We start from the raw sequence: 23353 nt of genomic DNA, 5'->3' as shown, positions 1-23353 counted from the left end.
TAAATATAGTCCTTTCATGCACAATTGATATCCTAACTATTCTAACGTTGCAATGCTTTGATTGATATCTTAAACAACGCTGCAAGATGGTTATGAATGAATTAATGAATGGATGAATGAATGAATGAATGAAAACTTTATTTAACAGATTGCAGAATGGGTACAATACAGTACGGCTCAATACATACAATTGTTAAGGGGATGCAGACCTGAGAAAGACGTTTGTCTTGTTTCCATCAGGGTCCCCCATTTTCAATTCATATAGACATTTATGACATATACACAACATACATGACATTTATGGCATAGGGACATATAGGTATTTAGTACTGATACATTTGTGACATAAGCGGTATTCAAATATACAGTACTGTTACCCCTAGATCCTGACAGAGTATATACATATGATGGGGAGGGGACTGTACATTAGGAGGGGGTGGGTGGGTGGGAGAGAAATATACATACAGCGGGGAGGGAATATATAATGAAACGCTCTAGACCACATTGCTTAGCAGAGTTCGGTGATGTGAATGGAAACTGTCAAGTTGATCAACCGATTTTGAGTATATGGGGCATGGGACTTGAGCAATTTTTATTTTTTATTTTTTTTTAAATAACTAAATAGTTACTTTTCACAGTAACTCATTACTTTTGGGTGTAAGTAACTAGTACAGTAACGAAGTTACTTTGAAATGAAGTAACTAGTAAAGTAACTGAGTTACTATTTTTCAGTAACTAGCACAACACTTACTTACCAGGTACAAAATATTGTCATTTGATTGTACATTGTTTATTATTTCATGTTATTATATTGACCATTACATGAGGAAGCAGCCCATGTGAACGGTGTTCGAGGGGTCTGATGAGCCGACCACATAACCTGTCTAACCAGGATCTTTTGTGTGTTACCAGAATAAACCACCCAAGACCGTGGAGCAAGTGTCTGTCGTTCAATTAAAAAAGTACACAACGCATTGGTTATAATGGTGCCGCGACCGTGCTTCTGGAATCGTCATCGAGGGATTCGCCACGTTCCAGAAGAAGAACTGGTGTTGCAGCTGAGTGAGTCCGCCTGACTCGCGCCATATGAACCATAGATATCTATAGATATCTATGATATGAACAGTCCGAGCGCAGTGTTGCAGCAGAGTGAGTCCGTGTCACTCGCGCTATATGAACAGGAGGCTGGTCAAACAAAAGTGCAGTGTTGCACATTCGCCACAAGGTGGCAGCATCGGATCATTTATCAGATTGAAAACGAGTTAGAGGTTTCCCTCAGGTAGCAGAGCGCAGTATTGCACATACGCCACAAGGTGGCAATGTTGATCTATTTATCAGAACGAACACATTGTGTTCTGATTTGAGGGAGCAGGGATTTAGGATTTTTTTTTTTATTCAACTACTCTAGTTATTTGTAGCCTACTGTGGTTTTTGGTGATTCCTAATACACTTTCATACAGGTTTCTAAAATATAAGAGGTTCTCTTTTTGGTATTATAGGTGATTTTACATAACATTCTGTGTTTTCTTTTACTGATAGTGTGATCAGCTTGCTGATTTTCTTTTTATTTTCTTTCATTGATACTAGTATGGTGTCGTTCAAGATAGGTTGACTATTTGGTGGACAAGAGTACTGGTAAAGTCTGATTATTAGGATTTTTATTTTTATTTTTTTATAGTATACTGGATACTTCTGCAGATGGAGGGTGGTGAATACTCTGGAGTTGGGAGAGGGGCAATGAGGTACACTCCGATTCCATTAGTTGGGAGGCCTAGCACCAGTTTTCAGCATTCACCTCTCACATCTACACCTATGCCTAATCTTGGAGAGTTATCAGATGTCAATGACAGTTACTCTGGTCCGCCACAACTGAGTGCAGTTAAATCGGAAGTACCTGACACAAATATTGGAGATCCTTCAGTGGAGATGGTAGCAGGCATAGCGAAGCAGATTGGGATCTCCATAGGGGAGAGTATTGCCGCATGCCTAGAGTCAAAGAGGAGCAGTGGGATGGGGTACAATGTTGCAGCAAACACATTCAACTCAGGAGGGAATGTCCCTTCCCTGGTAAACATGGTGGTGAAGTCTGAGATTAGGGAGCCAGTGTGCTTTAGAGGTGATGGCTCTGATACATGCACAGTGTATGAATGGGAGTCAGTAGTCAGGATATACTTGCGAAAAAGGGGGATCTCAGTGGCAGAGCAGGCTGAGGAGGTCATGAGTAGGCTCATGGGGAGGGCACGAGAGGTGGTGAGAGTAGGCATACGCAGTAACCCCTCTTTTGATCTGTCTAGTGGCCCAGGTCCTATTTTTTGTATGCTAAAACAGCACTTTAGTGACACTGCTTTCTCCACCATGCCGTTAGCTGACTTTTATTCCACCATCCCATTCTCTGGTGAGCAACCTTTTGATTATTGGCTCAGACTAAACAGGGCTATGGACGTGACCGAGGACTGTCTAAAGAGACAGAGTAAGACAATTGACGATCCATCTCGTGAGCTTTTTTGTGATGCTTTTTTGTGATGTTTATTAGACATTGCCCTGACCCTGAACTGTCTCTCATATTCAAGTGCAAGCCTTTACCACAGTGGACAGCTGCGGATGTCCATGAGAGGCTGGTTGAACACAGAAGGAATCCGAGACAATCCTCCTGGCCAAAGGTAACCCCTGCCATCACTATGCTGCGACAGGAAGTCGGTGCAGCTGGTCATCCCACATCACCTGTTGCTAAGCCTATTATTGAGCCTGCTCCAATGCCTACAACTCAGGCTTCCCAGGGGCCCACGGACCAATTGGAGCATATCATTGGTATGCTGGAGCGTGTTCTTGAGCAAAGGCCTCAGCAACGCCAGTTTCAGGGTAGGACAGACAGTCAGTATCCAAGAGGCCAAAATAACAGAGGCAGGCCCCCGGTGGCCTGTGAGGTGTGCAGGGATGTTGGGCATACCACACGTTCCTATTGTGTGGCCAATCACCTCTGCTTTCTCTGCTATGCATCTGGCCATGCCCGTGTGGAATGCCCCAAGTTTACAGCGTGGCAACCATCTGGTGTGGTGTCTTCAGAACCCACCTCTTGACAACAGGGAAACTAGAGGGCCAGCATTTGGGGGGGGGGGGGGGGGGGGTGTTGGGCCTTCTATCGATACCCCAGTAATGAGAGATGATGATTTAGAGTCCATTTACAAGAGTGTGTGTAGTGAAATGAGAACAGTGACTGAAGTTGTAATGCAGAATACACAGAAGCTTTCCCCTTATGACGATCTGTTTCATGCAAAAGTATGGCTTGGCGGCAAAGTTGAGGTGAGGACCATGCTCGACAGTGGGTTGATGGCTTGTTCGTTGAGTGCAAAGATTTTGCCACAACTCTTACAGGAAGGAGTGTTGAAAAGCCCTGCATTGAGCCCAACAGACACGATTCTTGTGGGATGCGGTGGATCAAAGACTACACCCTTAGGAGTGTGTGAGCTGGAGATGGAGGTGTTTGGCTGTCGTGTCCCAACATTCGTGGTTGAAAATCAGGGAGATGACCTCATCGCTGGCAGTAACCTCCTAAAGTACTTGATTCGTCAGCTAAAGATATCAGGGGACTTGTTGAACAAGGGGCCCACATCTGAACACGGTGAAGCTGAACACCACAAGTTATTGAGTTTGATGGCCAATGTGGAGATGTGGACAGGAAATGACATCCCTGACAAAGTGGGGACGTGAAAATAAAAAGAGCCGTGACTCTAGAGCCCTTCAGTGAACATTTGGTATGGGGCAGGTTACAGAGTGTGAACAACATCTCAGCTGGAGCCCAGCTGTGTGAAGTCAAGACCGGGATCAGTCCTGATTGGGAAGACAGTGGCCCTGCTGAGGAATGATGGATGGCTGCCAATGAAGGTGATAAATCCCTCTGGTAGATCAGTGACCCTCAGACGAAATGCCAAGCTTGCTGATGTTTATCCATGCATGGCCTTGGAGGATTTTGACTGCTCTGAGGTGGATGACGATTCACCACCCCTTTTGCAGCAACAGGTGCAGAGGGCAGATGATAACCACCGTGATGAATCGAGTCTGACTGATGATACATCCACCTTATCGGACAGATGTGACAGAGAAGAGGAACCTGGTGGATGTGATGGCAGTCCTGATTCAGTCTTACATGGTTTAGGGTTGTCTGACATAGATCTTGATTCCTGTGATGTGTCCTCTTCGGGTAAAGAAAAACTTGTGCATCTGATAGCTCAGTACCAGTCTATATTTTCCAGGTATAAGTTAGACTGTGGAAGGGCTACAGGCTGTCTTCACCGGATTCGACTCAGTGATGAGAAACCCTTTCGCTTGCCATACAGACGAGTTCCACCTAATCAGTATGAGAAGCTCAGGCTGGCGTTGAGTGAGATGGAAGAACAAGAGATCATAAGGAAGTCAAATAGTGAGTTTGCTTCACCTTTGGTCATTGTTTGGAAGAAGTCGGGAGACCTGAGACTCTGTAATGACTTCCGATGGATTAACGCACGCACCATCAAAGACGCCCATCCTCTTCCACACCAGGCTGATGCTCTAGCAGCATTGGGTGGCAACGCCTACTTCTCCACCATGGACCTCACCTCCGGCTACTACAATGTTGAGATGCACGAGGATGACCGGAAGTATACAGCCTTTACATCGCCATTCGGACTATACGAATACAACCGCATGCCACAGGGTCTGTGCAACAGCCCTGCCACCTTCATGCGGATGATGCTTAACATCTTTGGGGATCAGAACTTCCTCAGTCTACTGTGCTATCTGGATGATGTCCTGGTGTTCGCGCCTACAGAAGACCTGGCCTTGGAGCGCCTGGAAATGGTCTTCGAACGACTTAAGGCTCACAACCTTAAATTGGCTCCGAAGAAATGTCATTTCTTGCAGAGCTCTGTGAGGTTCCTGGGACATGTCGTTAGTTCTGATGGCATCGCTACGGACTCTGACAAGGTAAAAGCCATCACTGCGCTGACAGAAGCTGACCTCATGGAAGAAGGTACAGAGATTCCATCACAGCGGAAGATCCGGTCATTCCTGGGAATGGTGGTATACTACCAGCAATTCATTGAGGGCTGTTCCGCCATAGCCAAACCGCTGTTTGGACTTACGACTGGGAACAAGGCTCCTCGTTGGAAAGGGAAGAAACGCCGGCCTCCTCGACGGACAATGACTGCGGCAGATTGGACAGATGAGTGCCGGGATGCTTTCCATCAGCTGAAGCAGGCCTTACTGGACCGGGTCGTTTTGGCCCATCCTGATTTCAGTGAATCTTTCCTGCTCTCAGTGGATGCCTCCAGTAATGGCCTTGGTGCAGTTTTGTCACAGGTGCCTGTGGGTGGGAGAACAGCAAGACCAATTGCTTTCGCAAGCAAGTCACTCACCTATGCACAGTCGAAGTATCCTGCGCATAGACTGGAATTTTTTGCTATGAAATGGGCAGTCTGTGACAAGTTCCACCATTGGTTGAGGGGACACCAGTTCACAGTATGGACTGACAACAACCCGTTAACGTACATCTTGTCCAAGGCAAAACTGGATGCGTGTGAACAGAGATGGGTTGCTAAGCTAACCCCATACCAGTTTGACATCAAATACATCCCTGGTCCCAAAAATATTGTTGCAGATGCCCTGAGCAGAGAGCCTTTCATCCGGCCTAGTGCACTTCATCGTCTGACGAGGGGGGGCGTACAAGGCATTGCTGGGTGAAGCTGACGCTGTGCGCACAGAACAGGTTCAGGATGTGTTCCGTTGGTCTAATCACCCATTCGACGTGACCTCCGATGTTGAGCCTGCGGTGGCATGCCAGTGTGTGACTGTTTCCCAACCTGGTGCCCTTTCGAGACAGGAAGTAGCAGCTGTTTTTGAGTCACACAAGCTGCAAAACAGTGATATGGGGCCCCATGCGCTGCTGCTGCCACAGCTTCCTCAGATAGTTATGCCATCAGAAGAGATTGGTGGAGAGGTGCTGTCACATGATCAACTCATGAATAAGCAAAAAGATGACCATGTGTTAAACAAAGTGATTTCCTTTGTTGAGAGAGGACGAAGACCTTCAAGAAGAGAGCGTGCTCAGGAGTCTGTTGATGTCCTTCGGTCACTGAGGGGCTGGGATAAGCTAACAATGAGGAGGGGTGTGCTGTATCACCTGTCAAGGAACACAGTTACAAAGAAGAAGATGTATCTGTATGTGGTCCCCGCTTCGCTGCAAGCCATGGTGTTGAAAGGTGTCCATGATGAGGCTGGTCACCAGGGCCAACAGCGGACTTTGTACCTTACCAGACAGCGGTTCTACTGGCAAGGCCTGGAGAAAGATGTGAGGGAGTATGTGAGGTGCTGTCAGCGATGCGTGATGAGCAAGACTCCTGAGCCTGAAGCCAGAGCACCATTGGAGAACATCATAACGACTGAGCCCCTTGAACTTGTGAGCATAGACTTCTGGTGTGCTGAGGATTCTGCAAACAAGTCCTTGGATGTGCTTGTCGCTACGGACCACTTCACCAAGATGGCACACGCCTTTTTGTGCCCAAATCAAACTGCTAAGGCTGTGGCTCATCAGTTGTGGCATAACTATTTCTGCGTGTATGGTTTTCCGAGACGCATTCACTCCGATAGGGGAGCCAATTTTGAGAGTGCTTTGATCGCTGAGCTCTTGAATGTTGCTGGTGTTCAAAAGTCCCACACCACACCTTATCATCCAATGGGCAATGGACCATGTGAGAGGATGAATAGGACTCTGGGAAACATGATAAGGGCTCTGCCTCCAAAGGCAAAGCACAGATGGCCGCAGGCACTCAAGTCTCTCACATTCGCCTACAATTGCACTATCCATGAGACCACCGGATATGCACCATTCTTGCTAATGTTTGGCAGAATACCGAGACTGCCTGTTGACATGGTCTTCAGTACGGTTCTGGACAACCCTGAGGTTGTGAACTAAGTACATCCAGCTCTTGCGGAAGGATCTGAAGGAAGCTATGGGAATAGCACAAGCCACGGCAGTCAAGCAGTTGAGGAGGCATGGTGACATATACAACCGAAAAGTTCGGGGAGCACCTGTCAAAGTTGGTGACCGGGTATTGTTGGCCAACAAGGGAGAGCATGGTAAACGAAAGCTTGCTGATCGGTGGGAGAACACCATATACCATGTTGTTGGGATGAATGTTGACAGTCACACTTTCAAGATTCAGCATGGCTCCACTGGCCAAGTGAAAACAGTGCATAGGAATCTGATAACACCAGTCAACTTCCTCCCGATCTCGGATGCTGCTTCTGAGGAGGAGATGGACATGTCTGACATGTCTGAGTCTGAAGATCTCAGTGAGCGGCGTAACCATGAAGATGAGGATGGAGCTTCATCGGTTTCTGCTGAGTACAGAACCAGTGTCTGGGTGTCAGAATTGCCTGCAGAGGGGACTAGTGTCATGGGCCAGGAGGATGATGGTGCCCAGGACCCTCCAAGTCTTGATCCAGCTCTGGGATCATCACAGCCTGACTACCCTGCTCTACTTGATCCAGCTCTGGGATCATCACAGCCTGACTACCCTGCTCTACTTGATCCGGCTCTGGGATCATCACAGCCTGACTACCCTGCTCTACTTGGCAATATCCTTGGGGCACTGGTATCTCAAGATTCAATTGAGCCTGAGAGTGCACATGTGAATGATGGACTGTCTGATGATAACAGGTCTCATACTGACCGCACATGTACTTCCATGTCTGACATGAATGACAAAGATGCACCTATCACCACACAACACGATACTGCCATTTCAGTTGTAGTTGGAAGGTCATTGAGTCATGTTAGGTCGAGAGCAGGCAGGTTCTTTAAGCCTGTGTCATGGTTAATTGAGATGATGGATCATAGATATGAGATAGTTTGAATTTTTCACTCAATTGGGGTTCAGGGTATTTCTGTTTTATTTGTTATCATCTTTATTCTAGTCAGAGGAAAGAGATGAGATTTTTTTTTTTTTTTTTTTTACCGTGCCTTTTGTGAGAGAGTCTCACATGGTGTTGATGGGAGGCTGGGTTCTGGGGAGGGATCCGGTCTCTGGACGTTTTGGGTTTAGTTTGAGCTGTTAACAGTCATAGTGTATATTTAACATGTAACAGGCATGTTTCGCCTATGAGGAGTAAGGGGTTTGGCCGACCAATTGCTTTTCTAATTCTTGTGAAGAATAGTCTTTTGACTGGACTACGTGTGACTGTTTTATTGCAGGGTCTGCATCCTCAAATTAGACTTGGAAAGATGTGATTTTCTTTTAATGTAATTTGTATTATGCTGTAGTGTTTTGTGCCTGGTTTGGATAATTTTTTTAGTTTTTTTTTCTTTTCTGTTGGGAGTGTGTGGGCAAGTGGAATTCAGCAGGGGGGAATGTAACAGAGTTTATTGTGATTCCACTTGTCAAGGTAACTAAGACCCAATAGCATGGCACTTAATGGTTCTAGGGATTCTTATTGGTTGGTGGGCGTTTCCTTGTGGGCTTCAACCCAAGTGTTCACGTTAGCATGGCACCATTACATGAGGAAGCAGCCCATGGTAGGTTCACAGACAGTACACCAGAATGAACATAACATTCCTAAATGTTTAACTCTCACTACTAGTTGGAAGTATTAATGTAGGCATGTTGACAATACATTGTAGAAGGTAGCGACTGTATGGTAAATGTGTTAAAATAATAATTAAGTGAGATTGTGTCGAAAATGTATATAGCCCACATGTTAGTAGGCTAATTATTCCCAATTCTTCTCTAGTGAACGGTGTTCGAGGGGTCTGATGAGCCGACCACATAACCTGTCTAACCAGGATCTTTTGTGTGTTACCAGGTACAAAATATTGTCATTTGATTGTACATTGTTTATTATTTCATGTTATTATATTGACCATTACATGAGGAAGCAGCCCATGTGAACGGTGTTCGAGGGGTCTGATGAGCCGACCACATAACCAGGATCTTTTGTGTGTTACCAGAATAAACCACCCAAGACCGTGGAGCAAGTGTCTGTCGTTCAATTAAAAAAGTACACAACGCATTGGTTATACCTAGGCATGCTCTAATTCTCATAATGCACTCCTGCACGTGATGTAATGCTTAAGTAAAGCACTACGGCCCAAAGTGTGTATGGGGTAGAATTTCCGGTGTATGTACTTCCCCTGGAAGCTGCCTCCGAACGGACCAAACTTTTCCCGAATCCTGTCGGCAAACAAGCTAGAACGTCCCGGTCATGTAGTAAATTCTTCAGGCAAAGCGTTGCAGTGGCTTAAACGAGGAAATATTGTGCACTTCACACGTTTCTATAATTGTTTTGTCGAAACCGGAAAGCTTGTAGCCGGTACTTCCTGTACTTCTGTTTTCACACTTTAGGATGCATAGCTTTACCAGCCTAAAAGCAAGTGCGTCTCAGTTTGTGGGGTATCCATTTGGAATGGCCTTGATGTAGCAAGAAAAACAAGTAATACTATTGAAATGTTTAAATGCAGATATAAACAGGAATTCTTGGACAAGTATAAGTTAGATGAGCTTGAAAATAACGTGAACTAGTATTTTTGTAATTATTTATCTTTTGCTGTAGTGGATAGGTTTATTCTTTTTTGATATTGATAAATAACTTATATTAATATGATATTGTAAGGAAGGGGCAGGACCAGATATGCTTTGCTTCTTTCTGTCCCTTCTCGAACAAAACCATTTGTCTGGAGCTATGTTGATTATTGCTTCCATGTCTAGAAAGATATATTTAATTTAATTTGTATTTTATTTTATTAACTTTTTTATTTACTTTTTGTTATTTTTTGTTATTACAAATGTGTGTGTTTATGGTTGTTCGAGATAAATAAAGATCAAATCAAAATCAAAGGTATATGACCTATACCAGGTGAAAAATACTGTACTTCTACTCAAAGACGAGTCAATAACAATATCAAGAACTCATTTCGGTACTCTACTCAAGACAAAGTACCGTATTTAGCAGCTTTGGCAGCAGCAGCACCATTTGGATATCCTCCAGCTCCACCCTGAGGTGCTCCATATCCACCCTGAGGCACTCCGGCTCCACCCTGTGGTACTCCATATCCACCCTGGGGCACCCCGCCACCACCAGCTCCAGGACCTGCCACCCAAGATGGTAGGACTGTTAGCAATACCAGTGTCATGTATTCAGTGGTTCCCAAAGTGGAGGGGTCACGAGATGATACAAAAATAATAACAATAAAAAAGATAAATTTTTATTTAATTTTTTTTGTGTGCAGTCAGGCCACTGAACTTAGAAGCAGGCCAGTGTTTCTAGTTGCAGCGGCACGATAGTTAGATAACCTAGGTGGGGATTGGGAACAACCAGGAGATCACTGCAACTCACACAAGTTGGAGAACTATCTCACTCACTCACACACACACACACACACACACACACACACACACACACACACACACACACACACACACACACACACACACACACACACACACACACACACACACACACACACACACACACACACAAGGGAGCCACATGTGATTGGTGGAGGCGGGACCATTACAATAAACTAGAAATCCATAAAAATCAGTGTTGTTGCTAATCATTGACACATGCTAGCCTGTAATAATCCCCCCCAGAAAAATCTACTTTGCATTTGATATATTGCAAATATATGCCATCACACACACTGGCATTTAAAGGGTTAGAATTATAAAATGAATTGAATATGTGGTGTTATGATCAGGGCTGAAGTTGAATAAAAGATTTATGAAAGAAAAAGTGGTAAATTATTTCAACATATAGTAATATACATATAGGGTAACACTTTATAATAACACTCAGTTATAAGACCTTTATAAGGTATTTGTAGATAATGAACTAATTATGAACAAATAATTTATATACATTCGTAAATTATTATTAAATTATTTATAACTATATTTGTATAACATTTACAAATTAGTTCTACATTATTTATAACTCATTATCAACATTGTTTGTACTTGATTTGTTCATCATTAAATTATGTTGTTTAATGTGTAGTAACTAGGGGTGTAACGGTACACAGAAGCCACGGTTCGGTACGTACCTCGGTATTGGGGTCACGGTTCGGTACGAGTTCGGTACAACAGAAAAAAAATATTTATAATTATTATTATTAATATAATAATTTTCTTATACGTTTTAAATTTTTTTTTAATTTAATTTATATATTATATTTATTATAATGATTATAATAATTATTATTAAATAGAATAATTTTCTATAGGCTTGCTGTGGTAGTCAGTGATACTGGTGTCATTCTGTGTTCAGGCATCCAGAGTAAATGAATTGCCTAGTGCCCCTTTAACAACTTATAGGCTTGGTAAGTTTCAGTTTCACTTCTAGAGAGGATTTAACTGCACGAGACTGAATACTAGAGAACAGATGACAGAATGGCAGAGGATTATTTGGATTTAAACACAATAGCAGTTCAACTGGAGAGGAGCTCAGATGATCAGTCCGAAAAAGTATGTTTCTTTTTTTAATTTGATCAGCGTGAGTCCGGCGGGGGAGAATGTTGTTGTTGTTTGTTGGCGACGCGTGTGTGTGTGTGTTGGCGATGCGCGGCGTGTGTGTGTGTTGGCAATGCGCTGCGTGTGTGTTGGCGACGCGCATCATGTGTGTGTGTTGGCAATGCGCTGCGTGTGTGTTGGCGACGCGCATCATGTGTGTGTGTTGGCAATGCGTGGCGTGTGTGTGTTTTGGCGACGTGCGGTGTGTGTGTGTGTTGGCGATGCGTGGCGTGTGTGTGTGTGTTGGCGACGCGCATCATGTGTGTGTGTTGGCAATGCGTGGCGTGTGTGTGTTGGCGATGCGCTGCGTGTGTGTGTGTTGGCGATGCGCTGCGTGTGTGTGTGTGTCTTTCCATTGGTTTCATTTGGTTAACATTATTGGGCAAACAAGAAAACGAAAAAAACTGTACAATTGTAATGACCCTGCAGCTGTTCTTCTAATGTAAATGTGCCTTTCTCCGTGCACTTTCGCTCGCTCTGAAGTCAGACTCTGTGTGCCCGGCCACACGCGCTGTTCTCGCACGGAACCCGCGAGTGCCTGCATGTGCGACTGGTGTGTTTGCGCTAAGGCGTATTCGTCGTATGCTGCACGTACCCCACGGTGACGGCCATACCATAAATTCGCGGGATGAATACACGTACCGTTACACCCCTAGTACTAACACATTTGTAGATGCTTTGAAAAATGGATATGAAAAAACTACTATACTGTACCTCCATTTATTTGTTCATGTTCAACAAATTATTTGTTAAGACATTCATAAAACATCTATAAATCATTTGCAGATGCTATTGTGTGCCCTAATATAAAGTGAAGCCTATGGCGGTTAGGTGGCCGAGCGGAGATTGCGTTCGTCACCAGCCCCGGAGCTGAGCTGGATTTGCCTGTTCGAATCCAGCTCACAGCTCCGGGGTTGTCACCAGCTTGGCTGGCCGTCTGCACTGATACAATTGGCTGTATCAGAGGGTGGGAGAAGCTGGCGGGGTGGGTCCGGGTCGTTGTAAACAGCGACTCCTACAGTTCGGTCGGGGCGCCTGCTAAGCGCGGATTGGACGTGAGGGGGATAGTGTGGTCCTCCCACACGCTACGCCCTCTCAATGAGAATCCGCGCTGCCAGGTGAAAAGAAGCGGTGATTGGCTGGACGTGTGTCGGAGGAAGCACGTGATAGCCTCCACTCTCCCAGATGATCTGACTGTGGGGGGTAAGTGCGCAGCGACCAGGAAGGGACTGGGAATTGGCATACGACTAACATTGGGATGGGAGAAAATCTGAGGAAAATGGAGGGGGAAAAAGACCAATAAAAAAAATAAATAAATAAAGTGAAGCCTATTCATAATTAACAAATGTCTAATAGTTTGTTTATTTGTGGACTTTTATGAATACACACAAAGCAATTACCAGACTTGTCTTTTCATGTTTAACAAATGATTTGTTAAGACATTCATAAAACATCTATAAATCATTTGCAGATGCTATTGTGTGCCCTAAACTGAAGTGAAGCAAACACATAATTCAAATGTAACGTTAGCGCCCACCACATCAAGTACGTCTACACAACATATAAGAGTTCTAGGTCGGAAATTATGGAATAGATTTACCAACAAAAAAGGTGTTTAGCCTGGTCATACATTAGAAGCGTGGGGCAGCACGAATAACTTTACTCTGCTAATGTATCGTGCTTCCATTCAACAGACGGCAACACACGTGAAGTCAAGTCTCACTTGCGTGATACTTCCTCTATATACTCTGGCAAAACCTGGCCAGGGTACTCCTGGGTCCTAGTTCCCCCACGTTACACTATATGTTATGCACATGTTTTTTTTTTTTTTTAAACTTAAATTTTTATTAACAGTTTTAGACAAACAGCACTTACAAAAAAAAAAAAAAAAACTAACATCACAATAACAAAATAACAAAAAACAGTGCACATAAATATTTACATGGGTATCATGGTTAGTTGTCTGGTTCCCCTACAGTTGTTTTCCAGGTACTTAATACAAAGGCTGATTGTGTATCTCCCTTAAACAGGCATAAACAAGTAATTCCTACTCAAAGATGATAAATACTGACTAAGGCTTGTATGTGTGATCTGGGTCCAGAGACCCTCCTTGAGCTTCTTTCTTCCCTTATCCTTCGTCCTTTTTTTTTTTTTTTTTATTAACTTTCACTTTGCCTTTTGATTCACCCATACACAAACCACATCATCCCTGAATATTAATATCACATCGTTAAACAGACATAAATAATAAAGTATAAAAACATTCAGCAATTGTAATATCCCAAAAAAATAGAAAATACTAACTAAAGCATAGGTGTGTGACATGGGTTCAGAGACTCTCCTTGAACATCTTTCCTCCTTTACCCTTCGCCCTCTTGTGTTGCATTTGGTTCTTCCTCTGTGATGTCGTTTTCGTTCCCTTTATAATCCTCCCACTTTCCCCATCTTTCCCCAAAATTTTCTCTTCCTGTAACCTCAGCATGTGTGTTATCCTCTCCATATCCTGTATTTCTTCCACTATTCCTACCCATTGTGCTATTGTCGGTGGGTCTTCCTTGTACCACAGTCTCGTTATTGCTTTTCTGGCCGCTATCAACATTATCTTTATTAAATATTTGTCCCCCCCTTGTATTCCCTCGTGTGTCAGGTCTCCTAAGTAAAGCACCAGTCCTGTTTGTGGTAACCCGTATCCTAATATTCTGATCATTGCCTCCCCTATCTCCTCCCAATACCCCTTCAGCTTCTGACATCCCCAGAATATGTGCATGTGATTTGCCCCCTCCTTCCCACACATCCTCCAGCATGCTCTTTGTGTTGGTGCATATTTTCCCTTCAGCTCTGGGGTTATAAAGAATCTGATTATGTTTTTCCATCCAAATTCTTTCCATATTCTCGATCCTGTTGTTGAATGTTGCACCTCGCATATGTTCCCCCATTCCTTCCCTGTTATTCCTATCTCTAGTTCTCTCTCCCATTTCTCCCTTATATAATCGGTCGTGTGTCCCTTGCTGGTCATTATAGCCCGGTACAGTGCTGATATTACCCTTCCTTTCCCTCCTTCGTATGCCCTTACTATCAACCTAATTATTCCATTCTGTTCTTCTTCCTTGTCCCCTCTTATTTCTCTATTATAGTAATCTCTAATCTGTAGATATCTGAAGTGGTCCTTGTTTTCTAGTCCAAATTTCTCCTTTAATTTTTGTAGTGTTTGCATTTCCCCCTTCTCTATCATTTTGCATATCGCTGTTGCCCCCCCCCCCCCCTCTCCCACCTTCTGAATCCATGGTCTAACCTCCCTGGTTTGAATCTCTTGTGCTACCCATCTCAGGACCCCTGACTACTTCTCCAATTTGTGTGTTTTTACTACTCTGTTCCATATGTTCAAGGTGCATTTGGTGATTGGATCTAATAGTCCCTCTTTCTCTTTAAATAGTTCCCTATCTCCCACCAGAGCTTGTACCTTGTATCCCTCCCCTTCTTTTTCAATGTCTTTCCATCTTGCCTCATATCTGTCGTTACACCAGCACGTCACTGCTCTCAGTTGTGCTGCATAGTAATAATCTTGTAGGCTGGGTACTGCCATCCCTCCCTCTTCCTTTGGTAGTTGTAGTGTTTTATATCTGACCCGTGGTCTTCTCCCCGCCCATATGAACCTCGATATCAGTCTGTCCCACTCCCTGAATTGATTCTGTGGTATTTGTATCGGTAGTGACTGGAATAGGTACAGTAACCTTGATAGTATGTTCATTTTAATGACCTCTATTCTTGAATTGAAGTCCAAGGGCATTACTGTCCATCTCTCTAAGTCTCTCTTGATGTTCTGATTTATCTGTGTATAGTTCGCCTCAAACAGTTTCTCCACCCCTCTCGTGAGGTTCACCCCTAAGTATTTAATCTTGTCCATGTCCCATCTTATCCCGTACTGTTGTCACGTTTAGTTTGTATCCTGAGTAGTGGCCATATTCCTTCAGTAGATCCATCAGTGCCGGGAAGCTCTTGTCTGGTTGCCTCATGTATACTATCACGTCGTCTGCAAATAGGCCTAGTTTATATTCCGTTCCCTTTATCCTTACTCCCTTGATGTCCTCGGTCTGTCTGATCAGTTGTGCCAGTGGTTCTATGAAAACGGCGAAGAGCGTCGGTGAGAGACAACATCCCTGTCTGGTAGCCCTCTCTAATCTGATTCTATCCGTCAAGCTGCCATTCACCTTAACCCTCGCTGTCGGTTCTTGATATAGCGCCTTGATCATCTTCATCGCCCTCCCGTTCAGTCCGAACCTCATCAATGTTTTATATAAAAATGTCCAGCTCACACTGTCGAATGCTTTTTCTGCATCTAGGCTAATCAGTACCGCGCTACCCCCTTGTTTTTGTATCTCCTCTACTATGTGTAATGTCTTTCTCACGTTGTCCTGTGTCTGTCTCCCTTTAATAAATCCAGTTTGATCTTCATCTATAATGTCTGGCATAAACGTCTCAAATCTCTTTGATATTATCGATGTATACATCTTGTAATCCACGTTAAGTATGGACACAGGTCTGAAACTACTACATAATTCCCTATCCTTCCCTTCCTTCGGTATCGTGGTGATTATGGCTTCCTTCCACGAGGGGGGCATTTTACCCTCTTCCATCATGTGTCTGAACGCCGCCCCTAACATGGGTGCTAATTCAGTTCTAAATGTCTTGTAGAATTCCGATGGGAATCCGTCGCTCCCCGGAGACTTGTTCTTTTTAGCTCTACTAATTGCCTCTTCCAGTTCTTGTTCCGTAATTATTTTATTTAATTCTTCATTCTGTTCTTTCCCTATCGATGGTAGCTCTAGCTTCTCCAGATATGTTTCTATTTCCTCTTCTCCCGCTGCTTTTGGCTGTGTGTATAATTTCTCATAGTATTCTCTAAATGTCCTCTCTATTTCAGCTGGGTCCCTCAATATTTCATTAGTCTTTGTATCCCTTATTGTGTGTATCGTGTTCAACTTCTGTTGTGTCCTAATTCTCCTAGCCAACAGTCTGGTCGCTTTTGGTCCCCCTTCATAGTACGTTTGTTTCATGAACCTCGCTTTCTTTTCTATTTCCATCAATAATTCCCTATTTATCCTGGCCTTTACTTCTTTGATTTCTCCGAGCGTTTCCTGTTCTTTTGATATCTGGTGTCTCCCCTCTAGTTTCTTCAGCTTCCCTATCAGATTGTGATATGTCTCCGTTCTGGCCTTCTTCAGCATTGCTGTTTTTTCCATCAATTTCCCCCATATCACCACCTTCAGTGTGTCCCATAGAATGTTCGGGTCTACCGCCCCGTTGTCATTTTCTTCCTTATATCTGGCTATCTCCTCCTTGATCTGACTCACCACCCCTTTGTTATTTAATATTCCTACATTTAGTCTCCAAATCGTGTTCCTCCGTCTCCCTTCTAGATCTACTGTCAGATATATGGCACTGTGATCCGATATGTCCGCCACTCCTATACTGCTCTCCCGTGCCCTGTAGCTGTCCCCCGTCGTCATCAAAAAGTAGTCTATTCTCGCATATGTCACGTGTGGGTGTGAGTAATGTGTGTATTCCCTGTCCATGGCGTGCATCCCCCTCCAAACGTCTGTAATTCCCATTTCCGTCATCTGAATATTCATATATCTACTGATGGATGCTCGTCCTTTTCTAGTACTCGTGGTGTCTAGGTCGTGATTCAGTACTACGTTAAAATCTCCCGTGCATATCAATATCCCTTCTAGTTCCATCACTATCATATCAAAATGGTCTCATATAAATCCCTCTCACTCTCTGGGGGTGCATAAACATTCACTAACGTAACCATTTGGCCCTCCATTTTCCCCTTCACCAGAACAAACCTTCCCTCCTTGTCTCTTACTTCCTTGATCAATTCAAATTTGACTGTGTTTTTGATTAACGTGATTACTCCTCTCCTCGGGTTTTGTTTAAAGGAACTATAGTATGCATTTTCATATACAAATCTCTTCAGTTTCTCATGATCCTGTGCTACCAAATGTGTCTCCTGCAGAAAAATCACTTCCATCTCACTTTTTTTACATTTCAACATCACTTTGCCCCTCTTTATCGTATTATTCATTCCATTAACGTTTAACGACATCATTTTTATACCTTTAACCATTGTCATCTTTCTTCTTCTTTCGTCTGTCAGTCCCCCCCATGTCACACTCATTCCCCCCTCCGGTTGGAGCCTCCGCTCTCTTCACCGAATACATATAATGATTAACATAAATAAAAAACATAAACTTTACATAAAGTGCTCCCAAGGCGTTCGGGGGGTCCCTGTGTCCCCCCCTGTCCCCTGCTGGTGGGTGAGGGGTAATTGCTCTCCTAACGAGAGGCCCCCTCCTGACGGCTTGGGGGTTTGAAACCCTTACCCCCAATCGCTCTTCATATTTGTCCAGCTTTCTTACTGTTTTTTTTGTTGCTGTCGAGCTCCTGGTCAAAAGCGCTCTGTCCTTCCTTCTGATCAAAGACCCTCTTTTCCTGGTCCCTCTCAATGTGACTCATATGTTTCAATGTCCCTCCTTCCTCCCATACCCTGTGTGCGGTGTCTCCTGTGTACCCCTTTTTACTTTATTTTCCTCCCCTCTATTTTCTATGTGATGTCCATTTATCCCCTTAATCCCTCCCAACTGTGTTACTCACAGCGTGTGTCTATGTATTTGTTTCAGTATGTTCTGTGTCTCGCCTATCAAACCTAGTTATTAGTGCTGTCAAACGATTAAAATATTTAACTCGATTAATCGCATGATTGTCCATAGTTAACTCGCGATTAATCGCAAATTAATCGCATTTTTATTTTTAATAATTTTTTTACCTTAAACAGATCTTTTTCAAGTTCCAAGTTTTAATACTCTTATCAACATGCGAGTCAACAAATGCTTGCTTTGTGCAGCCATTTAACACAAAAGGATGACCCTCATGCATTGCAAATTTGCATCAAATTCAAAACAGAGTGATGCACAAAATAACTTAAAAGAAAATAATAATTTAAAACAATGAATAAAGTGTGCATGAAATAATAGGGAAAAGAAAACGTTAGGAACTTGTTACATTCACACACACAAGGGCTGATTAATCACACACCCCCCTCTCTCCCTCACACACACACTCTCCCAGCTCTTTTTCTCTTTTGCCCCTTCCTCATCTCTCTCACCCCCCTCTCTCTATATATCTCACACACACACACACACACACACACACTTCAGAAACAAACATAGTATCAATGAGAGCATCAATAATATACCTGAGTGAAGTCTAGTAAATTTTTTTTTTTTTTTTTTTGTTAATCTTGAGTTAAAAAAATTAGTGGCATTAATAGAATCGGGAGTTAACGCGATATTAACGCGATATATTTGACAGCCTTACTAGTTATATTTCCATTTATTTCCTCCATCAGCTTGTGTATTATGTGTCCATGTATACGTTGTGTTCATTTCTATATCCTGCCTCTACCTGGGAATGTGTGTTTATGCATATGTTATTTCAGTTTCTATATTTTGTCTCTATTTGAATAGTTTTTTCAATCTCTTGTGCGTGTACTCATCCGTTCGCCTCCTCCCGCCTCCTCTCCGTCTCTGGCCTCCTCATCCGTCTCCGTCCTCGTTCTGTCACGTTTCACCTCGGCCTTCTCCTCTCTCCTCCCTCCTCTCCCTGGTTTCGGTCTCCTGCTCTGATCCATCTGCGTGCCCCCTCCAATCTCTGCTGCAAGCTCCGCGTCTGGTCCTCCTGCCTCCTTCCTTCTCCGTCCTCCGTCATCTGCATCCCCCGTCGTCTCATCTCCCGCTCCGCTTCTCGTGCCGTCGCATACGTCGCCGCCCCTTCCTCCCAGTGAATCCTTAGCGAGGTCATGGGTGACTGGAATCTCATTCCGTTTTCTTTCAGAGTTTTCTTCAGTCCCGCGTAGGACCTGCGTGTTATTGCCACCGCTGTCGAGTAATCGTGATCAAATGATAGTCTTTTCCCTTCGATTTCAATCTTCTTGGTCCACGCGGTTCTGAGTATCAATTCCTTAATCTCAAATCTCAGAAAGTTAATAATCACCGCTCTCGGAGGTCTGTCCGGTTTCGGTCTCGGAGCCAACGCCCTGTGGGTAGAGCTGCCGCGATAACCGCATTACCGCGGTATCGCTGTTGCATCACGCTCACCGCAGAGTTAGGCTGAATACCGCGTCACCGCTGTTTTTTATCATAATAATAAAGTTGGCTTGCGGCTTGCGGCTCTGCAGATATACCCTACTCGGTTCCAAGCGACCCTATTGGGTAGAAGTGGTACCAGAAAAGTCATGTGAAACATTGCAGACCACTGACTGGTCAGAAGAGAGACGCGTCACACTTTGTAGCCTCAGTCTGAACAAAAACAGAACGCCGGCGCCGCCATCTTTACTGCCTCGCTAAGGATGCATTTCGTTCAGGATTTGTTTGCGACAGAACCAAGCAATAAACAAAAAAGAATGGATTCACTGTGTATTCTGCCTTATTTATTGATGAAACAAAACCGACATCAACCCAATTTACCACCGAGCGGAGAGTTTAGTGTCACAACAAGATCGCTGATGTGTTAAGTTTGTTGTTGTTAATACTACCGTCAGCCGATATACACGAGAGGTAACGTTAAACCCGGGTTTGCTTGGTAGAATACACAATGAGAGGTAACGTTAGCTTTGGCAGAATAGACGCAACGAGAGTCTGGTTAATGTTGTTATTGATTGATTGATTGATTGATTGAAACTGTGTTAAACTCTGGCTTGCTGCAAGCCCTCGGACATCTATGCCCACGGAGCTTTCAGTGTACACAAGCGAGCGGCCCCGCCTGCATTCCCACACGGAGACAAACGGAGTAGTACCTGGCTGCAGTGGAAAAGGAACGAAGTACCAGGTGCCTAAAGCGGGTCGAGTCGAGTAGGTACTATGCAGTGGAAAAGCGCCATTAGACTAGAGGCAGGCTATAAGAGTAGACTACTAAAAAAAAAAAAAAATGCATTCAAACTTTTTTTTTTTTTTGTGCGCACTGTGCGGTAATTACCGCGGCGGTAGGAAATATTTCGCAAATTCGTGCGGTAAGGAAAATATCAATACCGCGGCAGCTCTACCTGTGGGCCCTCTGAATCTCCAGTTTTTCCAGTCCCGTCTCCTTCAATTGCTCCTTGATAAGCTTTTCTACCTAATGGGTCACCGATTCCCCTTCGACTCCTTCTTTCAATCCCCATATTCTGATGTTATTTCTCCGTGACCTCCCCTCCATGTCCGACATCTTTGTCTCCATCTGTTCTTGTTTCTGAATCGCACATGTTAATACCTCGTGTATCTCCGTGTTCCATTCCTCCGCTTGTGCCGTCCTAGTCTGTAACTCGGTCACGTTTCTGTCCTGTTCCGCCATCTTCTCCTCCACCCTTTTGAGTTCTGTATTCATTTCACCTCTGAAGTCCTCTTGTTCCTTCCTCAATTCCTCCCGTAGCTTCCCAATATCATTCCTTATCGTGTCCGTGTTCAGTTTTATCGCCGCTGTTATGTTCTCCAGTATCCCGGCCTGCATGACCACGGCCCATCCTGGCATTCCCGTGTCTGCCTCAGCGGGACCTCCCCCTTCTTCCGCCTGTCTTTTCTCGGCTTCGCTTCGGGGACTCTGTTTCTTCAAATTCTCTTCTTCTCGTGTGTTCTCCATTTCTCTTTCCTTCACAATCGTTGTCTCTTCCTTACTTCTTGTGTGCATTTTCATTTTTAATTACTTTTCGGGTCCTTTTTTATCCGTTTTTTCGCTCATTTGACCAGGAGCTCTATCGCACGTGTGTTACCCGTCTGCTCTCATACCGGAAGTCCACATGGACTATTGTTATTGGACACAAGCCACACACATGGGCCCTCATGCACATGTATTTTATATGTTAATAAAATTGCATTTATCTATAGTTCTAATTCTGTCACTGTTTGATGTCACAAAGAAGGGTGTATCCTAAAGCTGTCTACAACATTTGTAACAGGTGATGAAAAAGTAAACAAATAATTAACTGTATTAGACATTTGTTAATGATGAATAGGCTTCACTTTAGATTAGGGCACACAATAGCATCTGCAAATGATTTATAGATGTTTTATGAATGCCTTAAAACCTGTTCCCCCTGTGCGGTCCATCGGCGGACCGCAAATGACATCTGGTCATAAATAAATATTTTTCAGAGTGTTGTATAAAAGTTTCAAACGTATTCAAGTATTAACATCATGAACATGTCACAACAGCATGTATAATGTATATTATCATCAATACGTTAGTTTAGCAATAGGTTAAAAGTGTATTTGCCCGCGTCCACCTCTTGTTTGATGTGGTCGTTTAAATAGAGAAGGCATGTGTCAGTGGAGTGGGATGTTCTGAAGCCAGATTGGAATTCGTAGATTAGATTTTTTTCCGCAAGGTATTTTTCGACCTGTTTGTATACAATTTTTTCCATGACTTTCGAGATGGAGGTTAGGATAGAAACAGGGCGGTAGTTGCCAGGGTCTAATTTACTGCCTTTTTTGTGCAGGGGTGTTACTCTCGCAATTTTGAAGTCCTTGGGGACGTGTCCCTGTTTTATGGAGAGGTTTATTATGTGTGTGATGACTGGGGTGATGGCGGCTGCTGAGTCTCTGAGGAATTTGGAGGGGATGTTGTCATGGCCAGTGGCTTTGTTAGGTTGGAGGACACTCAGTTTTCTGAGTACCTCATCTGTTGTTACCATTTCCAGTTTGAAGTCGTCTTTGTGGACCCCTAGGTTCTTGTAGTATGCTACTATGTGTTCTACCCCATACTGCCCTGAGTGGGAGGGTAGTTTGTTTACCAGTGTTGTGGCTATGTTTGTGAAGAAACTGTTTAAGTAATTGGCTACATCCAGCTTGTCTGTGATGAGCGTGTTGTCCGTCTTTATGTTTATGTTTGAGAATCTGGTTTTAAGTTTTTTACTGCAGCCTAGTTGGTTATTGAGTAATTTCCAAAGTTCACATGGTTTGTTTTTGTTTTCCTCGGTTTTGTCATTGATGAAGTTTTTTTTGCTGTTTTGATCATGGAGTTTACGTCATTTCTTAGTCTGTTTCTTTCCAGTTTGAGTTCAGTCACGTGGGCTTGGAGTTCACTGCTCGTGCTTTTGGTTAGCTTTGACTGACTTTTTTGTCTCTGGTTTTCATAGCGGTCAGTATTTCAGTGTGCATCCACGGCTCAGCGCGATTTGTTACCCTGGTGGTTCTTAGGGGGGCCATGTTGTTTAGTATTGTTGAAAATTTGTTTTTGAAACCAAGCCATGTTTCTTCAACCAGTGTACCATTGAGCTCATATGACCAGTCCAGACTCTCCAGTTCAAGGTTAAAGGCCTCGCTAGAGTAGGTTTTGAGGTCTCTAGATGTGACTGTTTTGTGACAGCCAGCCTTTTGTTTTAGCTTTTTGCGGGTACAGAATATCATATAATGATCACTTAACCCGCATGCTATAACCCCTTTATTGGAGATCTTGGACTTGTCAGAGGTCAGGATGAGGTCAATGGTAGTCTGAGTTGACTCACATACACGTGTGAGTTGGGTGATTAGCTGGCTGAGGCCGTGCAGATCACAAAACATACTGAAGGATTTGAAGACGGTTGCATCTTTTTGTTGCATATCCGTGTTCCAATCCCCAATAAGAATCTTTTCTGCATCCTCAGCTCCAGCTAAGCACGCATCCAACACATCATAAAAGCCATTTTGGCTGGACCTACAAAAGGCCTTCGACACTGTCAATCACACCATTCTGATTGACAAGCTAAAAGCAATTGGTTTTGATAGTCTATCAGTGAGCTG

The 23353-nt window shown here is 43.8% G+C and overlaps 1 protein-coding gene across 1 annotated transcript in view; it reads right to left on the bottom strand.

Annotated features, from left to right (window-relative positions):
- Positions 1-9955: 9955 nt before the first annotated feature.
- The window catches only part of elna (elastin a), a gene marked incomplete at its 3' end in the record, with an annotated part of 221955 nt that continues 208557 nt past the window's right edge, over positions 9956-23353 (bottom strand). Inside the window, exon 25 of the mRNA XM_084308372.1 lies at positions 9956-10119. Within this exon, the coding sequence (XP_084164498.1) occupies positions 9956-10119 (164 nt within the window). The remainder of the gene's footprint in view (positions 10120-23353) is intronic.

Source organism: Notolepis coatsorum (assembly GCF_963971535.1).
Source record: "Notolepis coatsorum genome assembly, chromosome: 1".
Taxonomy (NCBI): Eukaryota; Metazoa; Chordata; class Actinopteri; order Aulopiformes; family Paralepididae; genus Notolepis; species Notolepis coatsorum.
This window is presented reverse-complemented; position numbering and strand designations above follow the sequence as displayed.